The sequence below is a fragment of the Phacochoerus africanus genome, chromosome 4 (genome assembly GCF_016906955.1).
Source record: "Phacochoerus africanus isolate WHEZ1 chromosome 4, ROS_Pafr_v1, whole genome shotgun sequence".
NCBI classification, from domain to species: Eukaryota; Metazoa; Chordata; class Mammalia; order Artiodactyla; family Suidae; genus Phacochoerus; species Phacochoerus africanus.
Window position 1 is genome coordinate 76,832,687 of NC_062547.1, and position 25,380 is coordinate 76,858,066.

General features: G+C 57.3%; 1 protein-coding gene and 1 pseudogene across 3 annotated transcripts; one reads left to right on the plus strand and one right to left on the minus strand.

Moving 5' to 3' along the window:
• The first annotated feature begins 182 nt into the window (after nt 1-182).
• On the plus strand, nt 183-25,082 carry REXO1 (RNA exonuclease 1 homolog). 3 transcript variants are annotated; one of them, XM_047777665.1, is made up of 16 exons: nt 183-418; nt 14,713-16,451; nt 17,001-17,411; nt 18,543-18,741; nt 20,161-20,324; nt 20,633-20,764; nt 20,850-20,973; nt 21,579-21,692; nt 21,798-21,935; nt 22,041-22,154; nt 22,669-22,742; nt 22,974-23,084; nt 23,397-23,512; nt 23,617-23,755; nt 23,919-24,039; nt 24,115-25,082. In XM_047777665.1, the coding sequence occupies exons 1-16, from the start codon at nt 262-264 to the stop codon at nt 24,201-24,203; spliced, it is 3,942 nt and encodes a 1,313-aa protein (XP_047633621.1). In that variant the 5' UTR covers nt 183-261; the 3' UTR covers nt 24,204-25,082. The 3 variants fall into 3 exon arrangements, with proteins under 3 accessions (XP_047633621.1, XP_047633622.1, XP_047633624.1); XM_047777666.1 differs by having other exon boundaries at nt 185-418; nt 17,307-17,411; XM_047777668.1 differs by lacking the exon at nt 17,001-17,411 and having other exon boundaries at nt 185-418.
• On the minus strand, nt 8,088-8,905 carry LOC125125939 (phosphatidylinositol 3,4,5-trisphosphate 3-phosphatase and dual-specificity protein phosphatase PTEN-like; annotated as a pseudogene).
• Nucleotides 25,083-25,380: the final 298 nt, after the last annotated feature.

Sequence of the window (25,380 nt, forward strand, 5' to 3'; positions counted from 1 at the left end):
CTATCCCCGCGACTGCCTGTCCTGGGCCATGGGTCCATGACCTTCCTTGGGGCCGCGGGAGCAGGTGTTTCTGATCAGGCGCACTTCGGGCAGCTGCTCCCGAGGTCCCTTGCGACGGCGTCTCGGGGGCCTCCGGGGACCTCGGAGCAAGATGGCGGCGGCAGCGGGGTCCGTGAGGCGCGGGCGGCGGCGACCGCGGCGCCAGTGAGGGGCCCGTGGGCCCGGGCGGCTCCGGGCCGCGGCCCCGCCGCGGGACGGACCATGCTACGTTCCACCGGCTTTTTCCGGGCCATCGACTGCCCGTATTGGGCTGGGGCTCCCGGGGGGCCCTGCCGGCGGCCCTACTGCCACTTCCGGCACCGCGGGGCCCGGAGCCCGGGCGCTCCTGGGGGAGGCGGAGCGGCGTCCCCCGCAGCAGGTAATGCCCGCCCCGGGCTCAACACTCCGGCGCCCGGGCTTCCTTGGCCCCCAGTTCCCCGCCCAACCTTCTTCTCTCTCGCTCGCGGGCGACGTGTCCCCAATCCCGGGCCACCCACCCGGGGCCCAAGTTGAGCGACCTCTGCAAACCTCTGCTTCAACGAGTGCAAAACGTAAACAACGAAAGGACCCGTTCTCCTAGAGGCGTCGCAAGGGTGGAGCGCGCCGGGCTCGGGAAAGGAGCGCGGCCGACACTGGTTGGCAGGCCCGAGCTCATGCCGGGGGAACCGTTCCCGCCGCCTCCCCGGCCCAGAGTGCTCGTGGCAGCCCTTGTTTACTTCCGCGCTTCTTCGCCCGCCGCGCCGCTGATTGTGGCCTCCCTTGTTTACAGTAGAAGTCTAGAGGATCTTGCTTAGGAACCTGGGCTGTGTGTTGAGCCGTGTGCCAACATATCCACTTGCTTGTGTGTGTGTTGGGGTGGGGATCAGGCTTCTAAGTGAACGTTTCTAGATTGAGCATCACAGCACCGTGGTGATTATCAATGTCGCGGCAGAGTTCGGTGAGAGCTGCCCGGGGTCACGCTGCTTGTGGGGAGTGTGGGACTTGAGCTGTTAAGAATGGGGGCAAAAAGAGGGGCACCGCGAGGAAAGGCTTGCAGGGATGTCCTTACTCCGGAGGGGAACTCGGGCTCTCACTGGGGCTCCTGTCCTTCAGGACTGAGCTCCCCTTTTCTTTCAGGCCCATATTCTTCATTCGGCATCCTCTCTTTTTCCCCATGAAAGAATCCCCATCTCAGAACCTTTTAACTTTCAAAGAGGAGCGCCCTTGCTAAGATTAAATAATGGGCCTGTTCTCCCATTTTGCCAGAAAAAAAAAGGAGGGGGTAGCATTTTCTCAAATTTCCATTGTAAGTTTGCCCTGACTTCTTGCACCTGCCACCCACTGTTCACAGCCAGCCAGATGCAAGCATTGGTTGCCTGGCTCCACATTTGTGCCAGGCCTGGGGCTGTGTGCATTGTGGGCCCTGCTCTCAGGAACTTACCCCTGAGGAGGGAAGCTGGCCTGGCCCACAGGTGCCTTGGTTTCCTGCGATGCCTTATCCTCAGCTGAGTGTCAACGGCCTCCCGGTGTCCTTTTTCAACTCAAGACAGTGCAGTTTTCAATCCATCTTTTTTTTTTTTTTTTTGTCTTTTTGCTATTTCTTGGGCCACTCCTGCGGCATATGGAGGTTCCCAGGCTAGGGGTCGAATCGGAGCTGGAGCCACTGGCCTACGCCAGACCCACAGCAACGAGGGATCCGAGCCGCGTCTGCGACCTCCACCACAGCTCACGGCAACGCCGGACCCTTAACCCACTGAGCAAGGGCAGGGACCGAACCTGCAACCTCATGGTCCTAGTTGGATTTGTTAACCACTGCGCCACGACGGGAACTCCTCAATCCATCTATTGACCAACTTGGCCTGGCCTGGCGAGTGATGCTCCTTACCATTGGGACAGATAGGGAGGGACCATGCCCCCAGCAGCAACTTGTCTGCAGACTCCACATGGCCTTCCAGCCTTCTGAACTCTGGAGCTCTGGTCTCTCTTCTTGGGCGTTCATCCTGTGCTATTCATTTCTTGAATGGCCAGTGACTTTCCCAGAGGCCAGGTTTTGAGAGCCCATTTGGTGATGTTGCCCTGTCTGCTTCCCTTCCCACAGGAAAAAAGGCCACTGCCTACCCCCGATCCCCGTGCATCTGCATTTTGTTTCGCAGGTGAGAATAAGCAGTCCTTTTCCCGTCTCTGGTGGGGGGTGGCCTCTGGTTACCTTCTGGTGGAATGCTGCCTTGCCCTACAGAGAGGCAGGGTCAGAGCCCAGCTCAGCCTCTTTCTTGCCGTGGGGCCTCTCTGACACTCTGTTTCATCTTCTGGTCATGCTCACGGGGTAGCCCTCTGAGTGGGCCAGGGGAGAGTGTGCACCTAGACCTCCGCCTCCCTTACAGCTGCCCCCTGCTCCAGATTTTGATAACCCTGTTTCCTGTTGGGCTTGGGGACACTACAGCAGTCCAGGCTCTGGCTGGGTCCACTTGTGACCAGATAGACAGCCCAAGCAGAGGTGCTCTGGCAAGTGTGGGCTGGGCAGGGATGCTGAGGTCCTGGGTGTTGGCTGCCTGCCTGCAGGTGGGGTGTGCAGCCCTGTGTGACCCAGCACCAGTGGCCTTGGGTTGATGGCCTCCTGAACCTTCCAGCAGGGTCTGAGGCCCATGCAGGTGCTAGGCAGGCATACCGTTCTTTCTGGCTTCAGATCCATCCTCCTGTGCTCCAGGACCCCTACCTCCTGCCCTTGGACTAGGGGGAGTGCCCAGTTATTGCCGCATACCCTCATGTTCTTCATCCTTGACCTTGACCAGTGGGCGGGATGGTCATCCCCATTTCCCAGATGAGGAAACTGGGTCCCAGAGAGGGAAAGCCACGTGCCTGTGTACACATGGCTGGTAAGTGGGGGACATGGGGTGGAGTTTTGGCTGTCAGGCCCTTGACCCTCACTACTTCTTGCCAGTTTCTCCTGTCAACATCCGTGGGACCTGGGTCCCATCACGCATTGTGCTCCATCTTCCCCTGAGGCCAAGAGGTAATACTGAGACCTGGGAGAGGCAGTATTGAGGATGGGCCTGGAGGAAGACCTGCTTGTGGGGGAGGCCAGGGTGACCCTAGCTGGGTAGTAGTGACAGCATCATCTTTCGTCCCCCTGCTCCCCGGTCTCAGATGAGGCCCCCAGCGGCCCCTTGCAGTCTGCAAGCCATGCTTCTACAGAGGAGCTCCAAGCGAGGAGAGCCAGCCGGGTAGAGAGGCTGGGACCAGAGAAACCAGTGCTTCCTGAAGAGGTGGGGTTTTGTGTTGTATTATCTGTGAGCTGACTTGAAGCAGGAGGGCTGCAGCGGCACTCACCGCAGCCCCTTAGCTGTCCTCCCCTTGGGCTGACTTCCCACAGCCCTGATGACGGCGCCTTCAGGGACTGAACAAGTGTGTTCCTCGAACTGATGTTTTCTTTTCCAGCGTGAACTACGGTGAACACTTCCCCCTTCTTCCCGGGAGAGACTGGTGCTGAGAGCCCCAGCCCAGAGCAATGCTGTCTCTTGTCTGGAGGCCCGGCCAGGGTACTTGAGGACCAGAGGGTTTTTACCAGCCGGCTGTCAGTGTGGTCTTTGGTCAGGACAGCCAGGGCCTTTCACCTGAGGTGGGAACTCTGAAGCCAGCCAGAGGAGGAGCAGGAACTCTGGGCATTGGTCACTCCCAGGGCTATCCTGAGCACCGTGGGAGGTAGAGCAGCATCTCTGGCCCCCACCCCCTCCTTGTCAGGAGCCTGCCAGTTGTGACAAGCACAGATGTCTCCAGGAGTGGTCCAATGTCCCCTGGGGGCAGGATCACCCCTGGTGAGAGCCAAGTCTCACCTCCCCACCCTCCCAAGGAGCTGTGTGCCGCCAGGCTCAGGGGGCCAGAGCCTCAGCCTCCCAGAGGAGGAGCTTCACTGCCATCCAGTGGGTGGTTCTATTGTTCTTTTGTTCTTGACTTTTCTGTAAAGAGGGAGTGGAGGAGAGGTGCTGTGGGTTTTCAGAGTAGTTCTCTGTAGAGGTCTCTCAACACCAGGAGGAGCACAAACAGGTTTTATTACCAGTTCAACCCTGCCTAGGAGCACCCCTTGTCTTCGAGGGCTGTGTTCTAGCTGGCAGCAGCCTGGGCTCCTTGTCTCCATTCAGAGCACTTTTTGCTGGACTCCCAGCAGTAGTCATTAGAAACATCAGAGAATACCAAAAAGTCAAAAGAAAAATGTTTATGTGTATGTTGCCCCAAGTCCCGCCTCTGCCAGCTTGCTCTGCTTCCTCCCAGCCTTGGAAACAAAAGGCTTTGTGTCTTTTTGCTGTAGTGGTGAGCCTGCCCTGTTGATTAAGTTGGATTCTATTGCTGAGGTTTTGCAAACCCCAGTGAGGGTAGAGGCCGTCCAAAGACCTATGGTCCCCACACCTCAGAGCTCCTCAATAAGCACCTGGCGAGCTTTAAAAACCTGCCTTTTTGCCCAGATCCAGGCTTGGGCCATTTGAGTAAGGATGCATCTGCACCTTAGCTGTTTGGGTATTTTAGGAGTCTTTGCTTAGTGTCAGTAAAGCCATGTCTCCCACTGCATGCGATCCTGATCCCCAGGGGCTACAGGGCGATGTAGGGACCTGTGTGGTTGTCACAGCTGGGGAGTGCTCCTGGTGATGAGAGGGTGGGGGCCAGGGATGCTGCTGAGTGTCTTGCAGTGCTCAGATTGGTCCCCTATACACACACACACCACCCCCCACCCCTGAGTGTCATTGGTGGTGCCAAGCAAGACTTGAGGAGGCTGATCAGTACCCCAGCCCCTGGCCTATTTTGTATTTGGGGAAGAGGCTGGCTGAGGCCGGTAAAGAAGAGAAAAGCCCTAAAAATCTCCACCTTCCTCTGGCTTCTCCAAGTCTGGAGGAGAGGCAGAGCAGCCCAGGTGCTCAGGTTGAGGTTGGCAGAGACAGCAAGCCAGCTGGGAGAGCTCGGGACCGTGCGTGGTGCTCAGGTGTGCGTCACCCCCAGAGCATTGTTCAGAGAAGAAGTGCAAGCACCATGGCTGACTTCCAACCCCTACAGAAAGAGTGGGGCCCCAGATGAAGGCATTTAGGCTTTACTTTCATGGTGCCAAGAGCCTGGCCTGGGAGGCCTGGCCTCAGTTACCTCTTCTGCAAAATGGAGTAACAACGTAGACCCCTGGCAGGCGGCGCACCTCCCCGTCTCGCTCAGCTGTGCTGCAGAGTCTTTGTTCCTGCCTTGCCGTCGTCTTCCACCCCCACTCTGCCTCAGAATCCTCTTGACAAAATAACTTCTAGTGACAAGAGTGTGGGTTTTTTTTTTTGTCTTTTTTGTTGTTGTTGTTGTTGCTTTCTTGGGCCGCTCCCACGGCATATGGAGGTTCCCAGGCTAGGGGTCTAGTCGGAGCTGTAGCCTACGCCAGAGCCACAGCAATGCGGGATCCGAGCCGCGTCTGCAACCTATACCACAGCTCATGGCAACGCCGGATCGTTAACCCACTGAGCAAGGGCAGGGACCGAACCCGCAACCTCATGGTTCCTAGTCGGATTTGTTAACCACTGCGCCACGACGGGAACTCCTTTTTTTTTTTTTTTTTTTTTTGTAGAGTGTGGTTTTTAAGCCAAGCGGTGGGTGCCTAGGAGTTTGATTCATTCAGGCTGTCCGTGTGCTGAAGCCAGACTCCTGTTGGTCTGCCTGAGTCACAAGAAAAACTGGAACACTAAGAAGAATGGTGGAAGGAGGGTTGCAGGAGCTGGAGGCTGGTCGCTGGTCAGGGCAGGTGCCAGCTGGACCTCCTCAAAGGTGTCTCCTGACCATTTGGCCTCCTTCATGGTGGCAGGTCCTGCAGTGGCCAGCCTGCGCCTTTGAGGAAGCAAGCAGGCCGGTGTGCCAGCAGGTGATCGGTCTGTGGCTTCCTCTGGGTGCCAGCTTTCTCGAAAGGGCCATGGGGAGCGCCCTTCCCAGGCGGGCTACATGAGTCGCAGGCAGGATTGGGAGCCCAGAGCATTTCTGAGGGAAGAGCTCTCCTGTCTGTTGCCTTAGTTGTTGGAGGAGAGCAGGATGGGTGACTGGTTGGGACTTGGCCATCTCGCAAGGCGTGGCCTTAGTGTGGCCTTGCGCACACACGCAGGTGTCCCGTGGCCTTGGTGCTACCTGTAAAATCAGGCCCTGGCCCTCGGCCCTCCCCGGCTTTTTGGGGTCTTCTGAGTTCAGTGCTTATCTGTGAACCAGGCTGTGGGGACTCTGCAAGGGGAGGGGGTGTTGAGCAGCACAGGCGTGGGCCCGTATCCAGAGAGAGCTCTTGGCTCCTGAGGTTGTAGGGAGTTGGGCAGCTGTCCCTGAGCAAGCAGTTACTGGGCTGGACTCTGAAGGGTGAATAGAGATTTGCCCGGTGGCTTGAAGAGGGGAGGGTGGTGGGCAGCAATCCAATATTCTGGGCAGGGAGAGGGAGCAGAAAAAGGCCTGTGGGGGCTCTCAGGCTCTGCTTTTAAGGGGCCTAGGAGGTGAAGGAGGGGCTGACTCCCAGCATTGCTCCTACCTGCAGCAGGCCTGGCAGGGGACCATGCTAACTTGTAACTTGTTCTCTAGCCAGTTAACTTTCCTGTGTGGCTGCTGGGTGCCATCTGTCCTGAGGGGACTGTCCCTTTTGGTCAGCACCAAGCTTGTGTCTGCAAGAGTGTACATGCTTAAGGCATTGTGGGGTCTGTGGCTCGTGGTTGATATTTTATTCATTCTACAAATCTTTGCAGATTTTTTTCTTTTTTTTCTGTTTTATTACTCAAATGAATTTATCACATCTGTAGTTGTATAATGATCATAACAATCTGATTTCACAGGATTTCCATCCCACAGCCCAGGCACATCCCTGCACCCCCCAAACTGTCTCCTCCGGAGACCATAAGTTTTTCAATATCTATGAGTCAGCATCTGTTCTGCAAAGAAGTTCAGTCTGTCCTTTTTTCAGATTCCACATGTCAGTGAAAGCATTTGATGTTGGTGTCTCATTGTATGGCTGACTTCACTTCGCATGATAGTTTCTAGGTCCATCCATGTTGCAAAAAATGCTGGTATTTCGTTCTTTTTAATGGCTGAGTAATATTCCATTGTGTATATGTACCACATCTTCTGGATCCACTCCTCTGTTGATGGACATTTAGGTTGTTTCCATGTCTTGGCTATTGTAAATAGTGCTGCAGTGAACATTGGAGTACATGTGTCTTTGCGAGTCGTGGTTTTCTCTGGATAGATGCCCAGGAGTGGGATTGTTGGATCAAATGGTAGTTCTATGTTTAGTTTTCTGAGGAATCTCCATACTGCTTTCCACAGTGGTTGCGCCAATTTACAATCCCACCAACAGTGTACTAGGGTTCCTTTTTCTCCACACCCTCTCCAGTACTTATTGTTTGTAGACTTTTGGATGATGGCCATTCTGGCTGGTGTAACCTTTGCAGATTCTTGTGCTGGCAGCATAGTTGAGGCTGGGGTGCAGAAAGGAGCCAGGGGTCAGCATGTTGAGTTGCTGGGTGGCAGGGGATGGGAAGCTTGTGTCTAAGGGGCACCGAGGCCAGATTCACTCAGCACATTCTGGCATTGCTTGTCCTTGTGTGTTCTTGAGGCTAGATGCATCCCTGCCTAGTTAATGGTCACACATCACAGTTGCTTGTCCACAGAGACCTGAAAGCTCACCAAAGTGGCCTGCAGGAGGGGATAGGGCTGACCCACCTCGATGGCCAGCCCTCTGTCACCTTCCCCAGTACTTGCCTTCAAGGTAGACTGATAAAAGCCAATGCTGCCCACCTGTGACCCTATGGGGAGACTTTTTTTTTTAAATGGGAAAGTGCTATCTTTATTTATCCTAATTGAATTTTAAATGTCGTTTTGACACAAAAAGGTATATACATGACACAGCTACACAACCTTTTTTCAACTGAACAACAAGTGTCAAAACCTTGTGGATGTATAGGGTAAAACAAGATTAGTCAGGAAAAGAGAATTGTTCCTATAACTGGTAATCTGACACAATGTCCTATTGCCATTTAAAAAAAAGGTCCATTTTCAGTTTATTCAAGTTTGTTTTTTATGGTGTTTTATCCCTCTTTATTAAAAGAAATCAGACTTTTGTAATTTGTGTATGCTGATCTTCATCAAAAGGTTCATTTTCTGGATCAGAGACAGTGGTGTCAGAATATCTGTAATGATCAGGTTCATTGTCACTAACATCTAGTGTTACCGAAGTTGAACTGCTAGCCTCTGGATTTGATGGCTCCTCTAACTGTTTTTGTGAAGTACAGCTTCACCTTAAAATTTGGAGAAAAGTATTGGTTGGCTTTGTCTTGATTTGCTTTGTCGAGATCATTTTTTGTTAAAGTGAGCACTAGATATTCCTTGTCATTATCTGCACTTTCTATACTGCAAATACTATCACTTTCTTGATCACACAGACTTCCATTTTCTACTTTTTCTGAGGTTTCCTCTGGTCCTGGTATGAAGAATGTATTTACCCAAAAGTGAAACATTTTGTCCTTTTTTAGCATCTTGTTCTGTTTGTGGAAGAACTCTACTTTGATGTCACCACACACAGGCAATGGCTGAGGGAGCTCAAAGTACATGAACTTGTCTTCCCGTCGTGTGGGTCCTGAATTGGAGGAATATATCTTCACCTTTAGCTGACAGACCACAAACTGAGGATTGCAAGTTCCGCCACTGAACATTGGATCAGTTTCAAACATCATCTTGTGAAACAACAGTGCCACTAGTCTGTAATCCAGATGATTCTTTAACAGGTAGCTATAATACTACACATAGTGCCTCTGACTGGGAATAGTTACTCCCTTTTTGTCTCTGGTCCTTACTTCCTCATAGAAATCTGGGGCCTCTTGTGCCTTTAAAAATTTGCCCCAATGTAACAAATATGGGGGAACTTTCTTAGAGGATGGAGTCAACTCACCTTGGCCCTGAGTCCTTAGAACACCCTAAGGGAGAAGGTGCTGTCTCCCTGACTGGGCCTATGTCCCTGCCTCGCTTTACTTGACACAGCTGCGCTGCTGGGCCTCCAGACCAGGGGCCCTCAGGAAGCCTGTGCTTTGGAAGAAACACCCATTGGAAACCTGTTTTGGGGATCTGGTCAGGGGATTCTTAAAATTTTCTTTACCATGAATGTGATTTGGACCCATCTTGGACCATCAGTGAGGACAGAGAAGTGGAAAGGAGCAGACCCCCTGGTCCTCCGGGGAGAGTGGCAGGTGGTCTGCAGTTGTGACCAGTGTTGCCCCTGAGTGGCTGGTCCAGATCTGGCTGTGTGGCACCTTGTGCTGCTTCCCCGAGGCGGGGGCTTCAAGCTGAAGGAGCTGGGAGCCTTGTCAGGGCAGAAGGAGGCCCTCCCAGGCCCTCAAGTGGGGAGGAGGACTCCAGACCCTGCTTCTCTGGACACAGCCATGCCGCAGCAGTGGGCATGTCTGGGACGGCCCCTGTGTGCACCCAAGCACCCCCTCATGGTGGTTGCTGTGTTTCTCTCCCACTGGTGTCTGGGGCGCTCTTCCAATCTGGAATATGTGAATGGCTAAGTGCCTCCACCCCTGGGCTTAAGGCTACTGACCTGATGTCCAAGAGTGGAGTGTGAGGAAGTCCCCCCACCCAGGGGGCTGGCTGATGGTGCCCAGGGGCAGACTTGGCCCCTCTGAGGACCTGGGGGTTACTCCAACCTCCACTGGGGGGTAACCTTGGGGGGTACTGTCTGCCAGGTCCCACGTCCCAAGAAAGCCCAAAGTGTGTGTGTGTAGATGGAGGGTGCTCAAATCTTGTGATTCCCCCATCAGCCTCCCACCCTGCATTCCTGTCATTAGCTGCATCTTTTCTGCCCCTGTGGAAATGACTTCCTTTTTCCACCTTTGGGGCCTCTGCCACCTGGGCAGCTTACTGGGGCCAAGAGGAGTCTAGTTGCTCTGCCCTGTGACTGGTCCTTGTGTCCTGCTCAGGGACCATTGTTAGTCACCTCCCGGCACCCTGCCCACCCCCTTGGGTTGTGACTGCCTTCTGGGTTGGAGGTATCCCTGCTGAAGTCTGTCAGGGCACAGAGCAGGAGGCAGGACCTCTGTGTAGCTGGGTGCTTATCACTTTGGACCCAGAAGAGGAGGGGTGGGTGATGAGGGTCCTTCTGGCTAGAGAGGACAGAGTGGCTGGGCATTGTGGTCTGAGTGGAGAGAACCTTGGGTTTGGGTCAGACCTCTCAACTGTGAGGATTAGAGAGGATGGCCTTGGAGCCTTCGTGGTGGGGTCATGAGCTCCCACTGGGGTCTTCATGCTGGCTGGTCTGCTTGTTTCCACTTGTCATTAATTCCATGTGTAGCTAGAGCTCATGGGATGGGTGTCTGTGTGGTTTCAGAGGGTAAGGTGTTTCTGGAATGGAGGGTTGTGGTGGGAGCAGAGCAGCAGAGGTATGGATGGGACCTGGGGTGGGGGTTGCTTCCTGGCCAAGGGACGCTTTGGAGGGATTGGAGGTGGCCACCTGGGACTCGGAAGGACCACTACTCTGTTTTGCCCTTCAACTCCCCGTGGACTCTGTCGGTTCTGTGCGATCTGTTCCCTGAACACTGTGGCCCCACGTCTGCTCTTCCTGCTGTGGATCTGGGGAAACAGGCCTGGCCCCTGTGCTGGACACTTGCTCAGAAGCTGGTCAGAGAGCCAGTCAGCACTGGTCTGGTCACTGGGAGAGCTGCTCATGGCCAGAGCCAGGAGGGGGAACCAGCCCTCTCCCTTCTCTGGGGCTCCAGAAGGCTAGGGGTCTGGGGAGAGGCCTCTGCGAGGCTTCCCCACCTGACACCAAGGGGCGTCACTCCAGTGACTGCTGGGCAGGTCTGGGCCTGGGGGTCCCCACTGCCCCTGAGAGTGTAACCCCATCAGCCAGGCCTTCAAAGAGCTTTCCCATCATCCAAGATTGGCTCCCTTTCCGAAAAACAGCCCAATTAATCTTGTTTACCAAAGGCATGCTTCCCTGGTACAAACCCCAGAGGAGGCTCATTTGCTTCTACTCAAATGAATTCCCCAATAATTGGAAGGTATGTTCTAAGGCCCCCCCATGGCCCTTCCCCAGCTCTCAAGGATCACCTGTAGAGTTGCCTGTAAAATATTTTCTTGGGGAGCTTCTCCAGTTCCAACTGGTCCCTTGAGGGACCAAACCCCAGAGGCAGGTTGGGGCAGGGGCTAGGTATCACAAATACCCTCTCCATTGTCTATCTCCTATCCCCAAGCCAGCCTCAGGTAACTGTGGCTGGGGCCTAGGGGCCAGTGCACTCACTCCTGAGCCCCAGGGGGCTGTGGCCAAGCCCCTGGGCAGGTGATGTGGCCTTATAGGACACTGGGGAAATAGGCCTTAGGGGAGAGTCTTGACCTAGACCATTTCAGTCCCTCCCAGGGCTGTTTTGCTTTTTGGTGTAGCTGAGTTGGGGAGGCAGCCTCCCCCAAGTCTGAAAGTATCCCACATTAGCAGGGTTCCTGATGTTTAGATCAAGGGGCTGGGGGCTAGGGCTGGGCCTGGCCAGGAGCTACGCCCCCTCCAGAGTCTGAACACTTGCACCTTGGGAGGGCAGGCTGCCTGGAGGCTAATGGGAGTGGAGGGGGCCAATTTCCCTTAAAGTCAGTTGATGCTGTTACAGGCTTCACCTCAGAAAGCAGGGCCACTCTCCACCAGGATGCTGGGGTGTGGGGGTGGGGGGGCCCTTCTCAGCCTTGCAGCCTGCGCCTCCCTTCCTTGCTTGGGGACTGGGCCCTAGGGCACCCCCTTCCTCTCCTTACTTCCCAAGCACAGACTTGGTGGTAGGGGAATGCTTTAAAAATCCAAAATGCATGGAATGTTCATCTTGGCTGAGCGGAAACAAATCTGACTAGTAATCTATGAGGACGCAGTTTCCATCCCTGGCCTCGATCAGTGGGTTAAGGATCTGGTGTTGCGGTCAGTTGTGATGTAAGTCTCAGATGCGGCTCAGATCTGGCATTGCTGTGGTGTAAGCCGACAGTTACAGCTCCAACTAGACCCCTAGCCTGGGGACCTTCATGTGCCGAGAGTGTGGCCATAAAAACACACACACACAAAAACCCCAAAAAACAACCAAGTGCAGAGGTCTCAACTCTGCCCTTGATGGCGAGGGTTAGGGGCACTCCTGGTTACTTGTGCATGGCTTTTGCCCTTTGCCAACAGAGCGGGTGAAGGGTGAGAAAGGACCCCATCCATTAGATCCTCACCCTGCTGTGCCCACCGCCCCTGGGGGGCACTTCCACCACCTGGGGGAGCCAGGTGGGATGAGAGCCTTCTTAGCTTCAGGAGGGAGGTTGGAGAGTGAGGCAGGTGGGCTGGAGGCCCCCAGAGACCTGCAGGATTCAAGTAACCCCTCACTGAGCCAGGACTTAGACAGGGAGGGGAGACCTTGGCTACTCACTTCACCTGGGCAGGTGGTGGGCCAGGAGTGGGTCTGCCATTAGTGCCTTTGGACCCATTGTGGGTTGAGGTGGGCTGGGAGAGGGGCCTTGGATCTTGCTGTTGAGGTTTAGAAGCCTTCCTTTTGGACAGCTCCTTCACCTTTGCTTAGGGCCGAGGGCCCAGTAGCCACATGTCCTGACCTGGGCTCCACAACGCCCTTCACCCTGGCATCTGCAGCTGGAAGATGAGGGCATGGAGGACCGCTCCCTGGCAGCCCCGTCCCTCTGCCCCCTGTGGCCTTTGCTGCTTGTTTTTCTTGTGTGTGTGTTTTTGCCTTTTCTAGGGCCGCTCCTGCGGCATATGGAGGTTCCCAGGCTAGGGGTCCAGTGGGAGCTATAGCTGCCAACCTACGCCAGAGCCACAGCAATGCGGGATCTGAGCCGCTTCTGCAACCTACACCACAGCTCACGGCAACGCCGGATCCTTAACCCACTGAGCAAGGTCAGGGATGGAACCCGCAACCTCATGGTTCCTAGTCGGATTCGTTAACCACTGTGCCACGGCAGGAACTCCTGCTGCTTGGTTTTATCTCCCCATGTATAACCCTCAGCCCCGGCTCATCCCCAGCTTGTCCTTAGTGGTCTAAAGCACAGATACATGTGTACATGCGTCGTTTCTCCTAAGTATCAGTTGAAAAATAAGTTCCAAGTTAAAAGACAGACCATAGGCCTGCAGTGGAGCCTGTCCTACCTTGAGCCCCCAGGCAACCTTGGCCTGGCTGATGGCCCCTACAGCACCCATCTTCCAGGTACCTCCTCATTCAGTGATGCAGGAGTTTCCTGGGGCTTCTGCAGCAAGACACCACTCACTGAGTGCTTTTAAATAGCACAGAGCTTTTTCTGGCACTTCTGGAGGTCAGAGGTCCAAGATGGGTCTCCCCGGACTCCAGTCCAAGTGTGGGCACTACTGATTCCTTATGGAGGCTCCTGGGAGAATTGGCCGTCACTCTGACAACCACAGGTCATCAGATCGATTCATTTTTTTTCTTTAGAGGTTTTACAGAATTATGTCCTGTGAATGTCTTTTTTTTTTTTTTGGTCTTTTTGCCATTTCTTGGGCCGCTCCCATAGCATATAGAGGTTCCCAGGCTAGGGGTAGAATCGGAGCTGTAGCTGCTGACCTATACCACAGTCACAGCAACGCAGGATCTGAGCTTTGTCTGCAACCTACACCACAGCTCACAGCAACGCCGGATCCTCACCCCACTGAGCAAGGCCAGGGATCAGACCTACAACCTCATGGTTCCTAGTCGGATTCGTTAACTACTGCGCCACGACAGGAACTCCCCTGTGAATGTCTTGATGAACTATCTTTAGATTTTGGAATATTTGAATACAGTATATTATTCCTTTCTTGGAACACTGGGCTTTATTTGTTCACATTTTACTGAGAATTTCTGCACTTCTGTTCATAAGTGAGTTTCCTGTAAGTTTCGTGCCAGCATGGGTGGAAATACACTCTAGAGCTGGGCAAATAACAGGAGCTGCCCACCCACTGCCCCCATTCAGATGGACACAAGTGTGCCCACTTTTCCATCCACCCCACTTTTTGTTTCCCCAACGTTACATGTTGTTTGAACATCTTTTACGCCCTTGGCATTGCACTGCTGATGTTCTGCCTCAGTTCCCCTCTGTATACCTGGTGCTCCTCAGCAGTAGACACTTTGGGGCTGTTTTCTCCATCTTGCTCTGCTAGTGGGCTTTTCTGCAGGCAGGAAAGCAAGTGGGGGACAGAGCCTACAGGCACTGTTACCAGGCAGGGCTGCGTGCATCCAGCCACTGTTCTGGGTGGGTTGGGGCCAGCCCAGCCTTCTGTTCCCTCTCCACTCCACACCCTCTGCTTGGGAAGCTCCCTGGTCAGGTGTCTCTGCACCCTGTGCTCTCCGCCCTGGCTGGATGTCTGGTCTCCCCCAGCTGCAGAAAGCCCAGCTCCCCAGACCTCACCACCCCATCCCAGTTGGTAAAGCACCCAGCTCCTGTGGTCTTCTCTGGGGCCAGGGTTCTGTGCCCCTCACCCCACCTGGCAGCCTCCCAGGGGCAGTGCCTGCATGGATGGGCCCCCTGTTAACCTTGAGTTGCCACTAGTACCTCAGTGGTTCTCATTCCCTGGTAGTTTCTGGAAAGCTGGTTCTCTGTTATTCCCTGCCGGCCCTGGGAAGAACCAAGACGTGGCTGGTTGCTGGCTCCCATGGCCGCTGCTGTAGCAGGCCTACTCACTGCTATTTTCTCCCTCTCCCATTCCAGGGCTCGGTTATGACCCATACAACCCCGAGCTGCCCAAGCCCTCCTCACAGAGAGAGAATGGGGCCCTGGGCCGAGGGGATGAGCCCCACTCAGACATCCTGGAGCTGGAGCTGGTCAACCAGGCCATTGAGGCTGTGCGCTCTGAGGTGGAGCTCGAACAGAGGCGGTACCAGGAGCTCCTGGAGACGGCCCGGGAGCACAGCTCAGTGGAGGCCCCTGCCCTAGCACCCTGCGGCACTGCTGCCTGCCCCGCTGCTGGCCTGGATGGGGACACCTTCCCACTGTCCTTCGATTACAACCCCAGCGGCCATGGCCTGTTAAGCCCTGATGGCGGCTACCAGCCCACCCCGCTGGCTGCCCCTGCTGACTCTGGCAGCAAGTACTCGCTGGCCTCTCTGGACCGGGGTCAGGGTCATGGTGGAGGGGGTGGCAGTGCCTTGGAGTATGTTCCCAAGGCTGTGAGCCAGCCACGGCGGTATGGCCGCCCCATTCCTAGTGGCAAGTACGTGGTGGACAACTCTAAGCCGTCTACAGACCTGGAATACGACCCACTGTCCAACTTTTCTGCCCGCTTGCTCAGCAGGGCCAGCGCCAAGGATGACAGGGCCCCCAAGCGGCCCAGGGGCTCCCGCAGCAGTGAGCCATACACACCTGCACCCAAGAAGCCCTGTGACCCCTTTGGCAGCTGTGATGCCAGGTTCTCAGACTCAGACGATGACGCTGCCGCAGCTCCTGGGGATAGGCCCACCACTGCCAGCCCCCCAAGAGCCCGAGCAGGCCCTGAGAGCAAGGCCCCAGGGAGGCCAGGCTCCAGGGAGGGCCCAGAGCCTGAGGAGGTCAGCCTCCGGGAGACTAAGGAGATGGCCGTGCAGTATGATGTGGGGGATCTTGGGCAGCCACCCACGGGCCCAGGCCGGTCACCCCCTGCCAAGCCCAGCTCCCCAGCCAGGCCTTCACAGGAGCACAGCAGCCCCAAGGAAGGGAAGCCCAAGAAGAAGAAAAGTAGGGTGCTGCCAGCCACTGGCCATAAGGACAGTGTCCGGAAGTCAGACAAGAGTAGGGATGCAGAACGTGGGAGGCCGGCCGAGAAGTCCTGTGGAGACAAGAGGGGTCCGCAGGCCAGCAGCCCCCGGCACAGGGCGGAACGGCCCCATGGGACCAAGAAAAAGCCATCTTCAGCCACTGCGGGGATCAGCTCAGGGAAAGGCCGGCCCAATGGCTCGGGACCACGGCAGAGCCCCACAAGGGTGGGCACCCACCCTCCGCCAGACAGGACGGGTGGGAAGACCCCATCAGGGAAGCTGATAGAGCGGAAGGCCCGCTCACTGGATGAGGGCGCCCCCCGGGATGCCCCCAAGCTGCAGAGGCGGGCTCTGAGCCACGCCGACCTCTTCGGGGATGAGAGTGAGGACGAGGACCCCGGGTCCCAGGCACCAGGACTCCGGCCACCTGCCCTTCCCAGCCTCAGCTCCGACTCTGACTCCGACTCTGACACAGACTCTAGCCTGAGTCTCTCTGCAGCTCAGGGGCCGCCCAAACGCCTCAAGGCCTCCCCGCCCCCCTCAGCTGGCCAGTCCTCCCCCTCATCCTCCTCCTCCTCGGGGGCGGGCTCTGACGTGGACTATGCTGCCCTGGAGAAGGAGGTCGACTTTGACTCTGACCCCATGGAAGAGTGCCTGCGAATTTTCAATGAGTCCACTGCTGTCAAGACAGAGGACAAGGGCCGGCTGGCTCGGCAGGTGAGGGCAGGCCGGGCCCGGGCTGGGGTGGACTGGGCTCCTTCCCAACTTCCCTAGGACTGGAGTCTCCGTGATGACTTGCTCAGTGTCAGCCTCTTAGCTTGTTAAGAATTCAGGACCCCTCACTGGCTGCCTGCTGCCTCCTGCGCCCCATCCAGGAAGAGGACGCTGGCTATAGCCTGGCTGGCAGGGTCCTGCAACAGGCTCATGAGAGCCTTCCGGCCAAGGGGTACTGGGCACCACCTTCCATCCTGGCCTGCTCTGCTGCCCTCTGCCACCTCCCTGAAGCCTCTCTCCTCTCCTGGCCCCTACTTTCCCCTCTGTCTTTCCCTGTCTCTTCCCTACTCAGTCCCCCTCCCCTCTCCACCCCCAGCCCTACCACCCTCAGCCTTTCTGGTGCCCTGCTCCAGTGTCCTCACCTCAGCCACCAGAGGGAGCTTACTCTAAACAAAGCAGGCCTTGCCAGTCCAAGCATAGAACCTACAGCTTCTGAGGGATCTCACAGTGGGACCCTGGTCCTAGCCCTTTGCTTTCCCATTCCACTCCCAGATTCTGATCCTGTGCTGGTTGGAACAGAGGGAGCAGGAGGCAGGCCCTGAGAGTGGGTTGGGCCATGTCTGCAGAACTTGCCTCCGCAGGCCTGAGAGGTGGGCTCTGGGGCACCGAGTCTGTTTCCTCACCTGTGGGGCAGGGCCTGGTACACCTCCTAAGGTCAAGGAGGGAGAGGCGGCAGCTACTCCCTCAAGCAAGTCACTGTCTTCCCACCGCTCCCTGTCCCAGTCTCACATCCCCCACCTGCCCAAGGCCAGGGCAGCAGTGGGGGGTGCCTCACTGAGGGACGGGTGTGTGTTCCAGCCTCTCAAGGACGAGAAGGCTGAGGATAAGGGGCACTCAGGGCTGGCCACTCTGTTCCCGGGGCAGAAAAGGAGGATTTCGCACCTCTCCAAGCAAAGCAAGGGGGTAAGTGTCCACTTCTGGGTCCTGGGGGGAGGCTGGCAGCAGGGACAAGATCTCCCTCTGCAGAAACAAGGACCTCGTGTGCCCTTGCTGATGGCTGCTTCTGGCAACCTGTGTCCTACAGAGATGTGCCTGAGACCCCCCTCTAGTCATTGAGTTGTGCTTAGTGCCGGTGGGGAGCGGGGCACACAGCAGAGACAGGAAGGGGAGAGTAGCCCTACAGCAGGGTCACACTGCCCTGTTCCAGTCCCAGCTCCAAGGTACTGTGTGATCTTGGACAAGTGGAACAACATCTCTGAGCCCAGGTTTCCTCCATTGTGGTCTGAAGAAGACAGGAATAGTTGTCAGTCACCAGAGGGAGTGGAGGTGGCGTGAGCAGGGAAGGCTGGCATAGAAAACAGGGCTCTAGCCTGGGAACTGCCGGTGATCTAATCATCTCTTTCCCCAGATGAGATTGGATCAAGCAAGATTGGATCAAGCAAGATCTAATCTGGGGGCAGGGGGCTCCACCCACCCTGTGCCTATATATCAGGGCTGCCAGGGGACACATGCTGTGTGTGTGTAAGTGGTGTAACCTCTCTGAGCCTAGCTTTCCTCCCTTGTGGTCCAGAGACAAAAATTGTTGTCAGTCACTGTGGGGGTGGTCTGAGCCCTGAGCTAGCACAGAGAAGGCTAGGGCAAAAGACAGGGCTCCAGTCTAAGAACTAGATTGGATCTAATTACTGGACCCCTGTGGAGGGATTCCAGAGGTACAGTCCAGAGAAGATTGGATTAAGCAAGATCTAATCTAGGGGCTGGGGGCTCCACCAACCCTGTCCCTATATAAAGGGTCCAGGGCATGGTCTGGACACTCAGCAACCAGGAGAGCAGGGCTTGGAAGGACTCTAGGATAGTGAAAACATCATGGTGAATTTGAGAGCTGAAGCTCCCAGCTGGTTCCCACCAGAGTATCTGAAAGCTCAGGAGGAAGCCAGGCAGTTCCTTCCAGGACACCTGCAAGCTTGGGAGGCTTGCCCCATCCCAGCCCTGGAGCCCCTGCCACTCGGCCCTCAGTGCTACCCTAATCCTGCTGCCCTGGACAGCCCACTCTGGGTACCTCTGACATGCATTCTGGAACTGGGAATTATCACCCAGGCAGAGCCCATGAGGCGAGGCCCAGTGCCTCCTGCCCGGCCTCCTACTGCTCAGGAGGTGTGCTACCGACGGGCCCAGCAGGCACAGAGGGAGTCAGTCAGCTTCCTCCAGGCTGTCCAGCAGCCGTCCTCAGTCCACATCTCGGCCCCTGGAGAGAAGAAGAGGATCGCCCACGTCCCCAACCCCCTCCTGGCTGCAGGTAAGCCCCAGGGCCCTGGTCTCAGGAGTGTTTCTCACCCAGTAGGAGCTCAAGGCTAGTCTCCTTTTTTTTTTTTTTCTTTTGTCTTTTTGCCATTTCTTGGGCCGCTCCCGCAGCATATGGAGGTTCCCAGGCTAGGGGTCGAATCGGAGCTGTAGCCACCGTCCTACACCAGAGCCACAGCAACGTGGGATCTGAAAGCCGCGTCTGCACCCGCGTCTGCCGGATGGTTAACCCACTGAGCAAGGGCAGGGACCGAACCCGCAACCTCATGGTTCCTAGTTGGATTCGTTAACCACTGCGCCACAATGGGAACTCCCAGTCTCCTTTTTATGCCAGTGGTAGCAGCCTTGAGCAGGGCCCATCTGGGTCTCAGTGTGCTTATCTGTGAAATGGGGATAGAAGTCTCCCCAGCTGTCAGAAGGAGACTAAGTCAGGCCTAGTGTCATGTCTGGGGCTCTGGGCCTCTCTGTTAGGGGTGGAGGCTGGGTGTGGTGTGTCTGCCCCTTCCCCCCTCTGTCGCCTGACCTGGGGTTCTCCCTGTGATCCTTGCTCTGCCCCGCCTGCCTGGTTCCTAGGAGGCTCCCACCAGCTGTGCCTTGAATCTGGCATAATGCTGAGGGGTGTCCCTGGAGGCCCTCACCCTTGACTGAATCAAGCAACCCCGGGGGACTCACCTGATGTCTGGTGCCTCGTGCCGTAAAAGACCCTGAAAGCTCTCCTTCCATCACTGAAAAGCAAACATCCTTAGCGATGAGGCCAGGTGGCAGCTTTCCTCCCCCGTGGCCTGCCAGGCTGACCCTGGAATGGGACAGGCCCTGACCCTGCCGCCCCTGCCCTTCCTCAAGGCGAAAACACCACCCACCCCTTCCCTGGCTGCACTGCCTGCTGCCACCCTGCCTGGAGCCCTTAGAAACAGCCCTGCTGGTGACCAGTCTCCACCCTGGGGGTAGGAGACTGTGTGGTTTGTGACCTCATCAAAGGGAGAGGCAGAATACAGAGGCAGCTGTTCAGCGGCCGGTGGTCACAATGAGTGGGCTTGGGGTGTCCTGTACCCTCTGGTCCTCAGCCTGGGAGCCAGGGCCTTTCCTCCCTCACACTTCAATGCTTCAGAGTCGGGGGCCGGAACATGTGGCAGAGGCTCCCCTCGCCCCATGCCACTCGCTGGACCACCCTGGCAGCGACCTTGCCTGAGCCGGCCTCCAAAGTCCCATTTTTGCCTCCCTGCCTCGATGGACTTGCCTGAAAGCAGATAGAACCTAATGTCATTCCACAGCCCACAGGCCAGACCCCGGCCCTTCCCGCTGTGCTCCGAGATGCACGTCCTGCTGACGCTGAACGGCCGCGGCCGCCTGGTGCTCTGCAGCTCGGTGATGGGTGTGCTCTCCTCCTGTCCTCATGTTCCTTGTCCCCCTCCAGCCCCCACAGGTGCCAAGAGGACCCTCTCGGCCAGCACCAGCCAGACTCCCAATGGCCCTGAGCTGGGCAGCCAGCCCCTGAAGACGCGCACACTGTCCGGCATGGCATCCAAGACCACCACCACTGTCACCCCCAAGCGCGTGGCACACAGCCCATCCTTACAGGTAACCATGCCCATTCACTTGGGCTTTCCTCTCCCGTCTGCCCACTCCCTCTGTCCTTTTCTCTTAGTAGATTTCTCTCAGAGCGATTCCATTTACAAACACTGAGCAGGGTCACAGAGTTGCCACACACACACACCCCCCCCGCCCTCAGTTTCCTCTCTTGTCAACACTGGCTGGTCCTCTGTTGGTGCCTCTAAGCTGGTAGGGTCTGTCTGGTGTGTAGTTCACGCGTGAGCTCTGAGAAGTACCTCGTGCCTCATGCATGCAGGCAGGAGTGTCCCAACTTCTGCTGATTTCTGTTCCTCCAGAGTTTAAAGAAGCCCATTATCCCAAAAGAGTTTGGTGGCAAAGTCCCTACTGTCATTCGTCAGCGGTATCTCAACCTATTTATTGAGGAGTGCCTCAAATTTTGCTCTTCTAACCAGGAAGCCATAGAGAAGGTGCGTGACCTGGGGTGTGGGGGTGCAGCTGCTGGATGGGGGTGGGGCCGGGTCAGGCAGGGCTGAGCTGCGTGTGTGCCCACAGGCGCTCAATGAGGAGAAGGTGGCCTACGACCGCAGTCCCAGCAAGAACATCTACCTGAATGTTGCTGTGAACACCCTCAAGAAGCTGCGGGGCCTGGTCCCCCGCACCGGGCCTGGTCTCAACAGTAAGTCACATGCATAAGACCCGGGCCAGCCTTCAACACAGGTCCCCCTCCCCACACTCTGGGCCTCCCTTGCTCTCTTTGTAGCTCTAAGCTCCAGGAGCTCGCCAGACAAAAGCTCTGGGTGCCAGCTCCCCAGCTGCCAGGCTTCTGCGGAGGATGGCACTGGCCCCACACACTCAGAACAGCTTCCTCTCGCTATTAACCGCCCTCTGTGAGCCGAGGGGCCACCGCTAATGGGGGGCTTCTTCACAGTGCGTGTCTGGGCCGCCTCTCTGTGCTGAGTGCGGGAGGGCATCTCCTGACCCCTCTTGAAGGATGCATTAGCGCCTGCCCGTCTCGCTCCTCAGCTCTTCTGCTCTGCCTCCCCCCACCCCTGGGCTCCAAATAGCCCGAGAAGGCCATTAGATCTCCTATGAAGTTCTTCCCTTCCTGCAAGGGGGAGATCCGGGGGAGTAGAGGGGCTTCCAGGCAGCCTGCTAGTCCCCAAAGAATCAGGGTTGGGGGGGTCACACAAGGTCAAGCTGACCCTTTCTGGAGGAGGGTGGGGAGCCCTTGGGGGGGACCAGGTGTCGGAACCTAGTTTACCTTCCTATCCCCCCTTCCAGAAACCAGCAGCTGCAGAGTTGTGTCTCATGAAGTCGTGCTGGGGGGCAAGTTGGCTGCCAAGACCAGCTTTTCGCTCAGCAGACCTAGTAGCCCCCGTGTGGAAGATCTGAAGGGTGAGCCTGGCTCCTCCAGCGCAGCCCCTGGTGGCTCGCCCAGCCTCTGGGTCCAGCCTCCCATTGGCCTCAGTCTAGGGCTGACCCCTCTCCTGCTGTCTCCAGGGGCCGCCCTGTACAGCCGCCTCAAGGAGTACCTGCTCACCGAGGACCAGCTCAAGGAGAACGGCTACCCCTTCCCACACCCCGAGCGCCCAGGAGGCGCTGTCATCTTCACGGCGGAGGAGAAGAAGCCCAAGGACTGTGAGTCCCTCCCACACCCCACCCTCCTGGGGGCTGGGCAGAGCCCTCTGGAGGGAGTGGGCTGTCCTGACACGTTGTCCCCTCTTTCCCTGTCCCTGCCCGCAGCCTCCTGCAGGGTCTGCTGCCGCTGTGGCGCTGAGTACCTTGTGTCCTCCTCTGGGCGCTGTGTGCGTGATGAGGAGTGTTACTACCACTGGGGACGGCTCCGCCGAAACCGAGGTGAGATCCCAGGCCCCGGCTGGGCTGTGGCTGGCTGCCTGCTTTGACCGCTTGTAACTTTCTTTCTCTTTGTTGTTCTTTATGGAAAAAGTGATACAAAGGCCTTCCTGTCTGGCTCACAGGCAGATAAAAGAAAGGCTTCCTCCACTGGCCTGTCCTCGCCTGTTCCCATGGAGACACGGGGGTGGTTTTGCCCTGGCGGGAATGAAGGGTTTGTCCTGTCCTGAGGCTGCTTGTTTCATTTGGTTGTCGACCCGATGTGCCCAGAGTCCCTCTCATGGGAGCACACGGGGCTCCTTGAGCTGCCCTCTGGCTGCCTGCACACCAACCTGGGCAGGCGGGCCCCCCGGGGGCACACCAGGTATATGCCCTCTCTCTCAGGGTGGGGCTTGCACAGGCCATACTGGCTCCTTGCTACTGCTCGGGCCTGGCGCCCTGACCAGGCAGACTAACTCTCCGGGAGGCATGAGGCTGGCGTCAAGGTGAGCCTCTGCTGACCATGTCTCCTTTTCAGTGGCTGGTGGCTGGGAGACTCAGTACATGTGCTGCTCGGCTGCCATCGGCTCCACCGGCTGTCAGGTTGCCAAGGTACGTGTCTGGGCCACTTCCCCACCCCTGACCCCGATCCTGGGAAGCCCATCCCTGATCCTGGCCTAAGCCCTGACCCCCAGCTCCCTTTTCCATCCCTGATTTATCTGCCTGGTCTGGGGGCCTGGGGAAGAGGAGAACGGTCCATGAAAGCTGCCCGGCCCCGTCCCGTGAGCCCAGCCTTGCCCTCCCGAACCTGCCGCCCTGACCTTCCTTCACCTTCACCCTTAGCAACACGTGCAAGATGGCCGGAAGGAAAGCCTTGAAGGGTTTGTGAAGACTTTTGAGAAAGAACTGTCAGGAGATGCGCACCCAGGAATCTATGCCCTTGACTGTGAAATGGTGAGTTGACCCTGCTGACCCTGGACTTCCTAAGTCCTCAGGAGCCCTGTCAAGCATGGGGGCCTTGCTATCCAGTGGGGCTGTCCTGGTCCCTCTGCCCAGAGCCTGGAGCCAGCGCAGGTGTTGGGATAGAGGGGAACAGCCGCTGGGTCCACCCCTGCTCTGCATACACAAACCCCTCTGAAAGCAGGGTCTGAGCCTCTGCCTTCGGGGTTCAGGGACCCAGGGGGGCTTGGTCGTGATCATTGTTGTGTGGGGCCAGGGAGGACTGCCAGGATGCTCTGTCTGAGGCATGTCCTCTGGCCCCTGCAGTCCTACACCACGTACGGCCTGGAGCTGACGCGGGTCACGGTGGTGGACACAGACCTACAAGTTGTGTACGACACCTTCGTCAGGCCGGACAACGAGATCGTTGACTATAACACCAGGTGCGCCCTCTGCCAGGGCCCAGCCCACCTGCCTGCAGCCTGGCACCCAGGGTGGGGTCCCCATGCCCTCCCCAGCTCCCTAAGGCCTCTATCCTCCACCCTAGGTTTTCAGGGGTGACTGAGGCTGACCTCGCAGACACAAGCATCTCACTCCGGGATGTCCAGGCCGTGCTGCTCAGCATGTTCAGTTCGGACACCATCCTCATTGGCCACAGCCTGGAGAGCGATCTCCTGGCCTTGAAGGTACCCCCTGGCCCACCACATCCTTGGCTCCCTAGGGGTCCTCAGAAGGCAGGCGGGGCGCCCAGGGAGGGGGCCTGGGGTCCAGGACTGGGCATCTTTCCACCCCAGCCCTCCCAGGGCCCTGGACCCTGGGATCCCTGACTGGCTGCCCACCCACCCATAGGTTATCCACAGCACCGTGGTGGACACGTCCGTGTTGTTCCCGCATCGCCTGGGCCTCCCGTACAAGCGCTCCCTGCGGAATCTCATGGCCGACTACCTCAGACAGATCATCCAGGACAATGGTGAGCACCTGGGCTGTGGGGGCAGTGGGGTGGGTCCCATGGGCTCCCACCCTGACGCCTCTGTCTGCCCCACAGTGGATGGGCACAGCTCCAGTGAGGATGCCAGTGCCTGCATGCACCTGGTGATCTGGAAGATCCGAGAAGACGCCAAGACCAAGCGGTGACCGCCGCCTGCCCGCCCACCTCTCCCGCAGCCCCGGCCCGTCCTCTACCCCAGGCCTCTTCCAAAACAGTGCAATAAATCTCGAGAGCTAACCCTGTCCACATCGCCAAGACATGGAAAACCGAGAATGGGAGGAGCCGGCGGCAGAGAGCCCAACGCTGAGACTGACCCCACCCGGAGTCCTGAGCCCCTGCCTTACCCCTCTCGCCCGTCTTTGCCTCCCTGCCCCAGACCTCTGTCCTCTGGAGACTGCTGCTGACTTGACGGGCGAGGCCGGGACCACCCCACCCGGCACCCCAGCCGGGCCCTGCTGGTACCTCGGGCGGAGGCGAGACCACTACTCCTGCCCCTTCTCGTGGGGGGTGGGGGTGGGGAGCGGGGGCGGAAGGCGGCTGGGCAGGCTTGTCAAAGGTTTGTTTGTGACAGGGGTTGTCTTTTTATTTTGTATTGTTATTTTTATTATTCTTAATTTAAACCTGATGACTTGCACAGTTGTCTTCCCCCACCCAGAGGAGCAAGACCCTGGTGCTGCCTTCCCTGCTGGGGGGTGGGGATAGGGCTGGGAGGGGCCAGATGTCACCCCAGCAGCTGCCAGGCCTTGGAGTTTCCGCTCGGTCTGGGCCTGGACAGGTGTGCACTGGCCTCCTCTAGCCCACCTGGACCCCAAAATTTCTGGGAAACAAGCCAGCCCCTCCATGAGCCCCCAGGACCTCGCCTTCCGGATGCCCCAGGGCCCATTGGCCTCTGGACACTTGTCTTCCCGCCAGAGCCCCGCCCTCATCCGGGGGCTGTCTGTAAAGGCCTGCAGCCCCCCAGTTCCCAGACCCCCTTCCCCAGCCCCCCAGGCAGGGACGGAATAAATGTTTGTATGGATTTTAGAGCTCATGGCGTCTTGAGGTGTTCTTGGTGCCAGGTGTGGCTCTACACGTGCAGTGGAGGTCACATCACCCCTGATGGTGGGGATCAGGAGTGGGACCTACTCCTTCATGACAGCCAGCCCAGTACCCAAGTAGCCCCTGTCCCAGGGCTAGTGTCCTAGAGCAGACCCAGGGCTGTGTGCTCTGGCTCCCTCAAGGTGCTGACAATAGAGCCAGCAGCCAGGTCCTGTGGATGGAGTTGCCACCCGTGAGGTGGGGGCTGCTGCCAAGGGCTGAAGGGTGGGAGACTCAGACAGCTGC

What these genes read in the sequence shown, in the direction of transcription:
- REXO1 (XM_047777665.1), top strand. Translation starts at nt 262, where the DNA reads ATGCTACGTTCCACCGGCTTTTTCCGGGCCATCGACTGCCCGTATTGG. An exon ending in AGCGGCGTCCCCCGCAGCAG is followed by an intron (nt 419 to 14,712) that starts GTAATGCCCGCC and finishes CTCCCATTCCAG; the next exon opens with GGCTCGGTTATGACCCATAC. An exon ending in ACAGATCATCCAGGACAATG is followed by an intron (nt 24,040 to 24,114) that starts GTGAGCACCTGG and finishes TCTGCCCCACAG; the next exon opens with TGGATGGGCACAGCTCCAGT.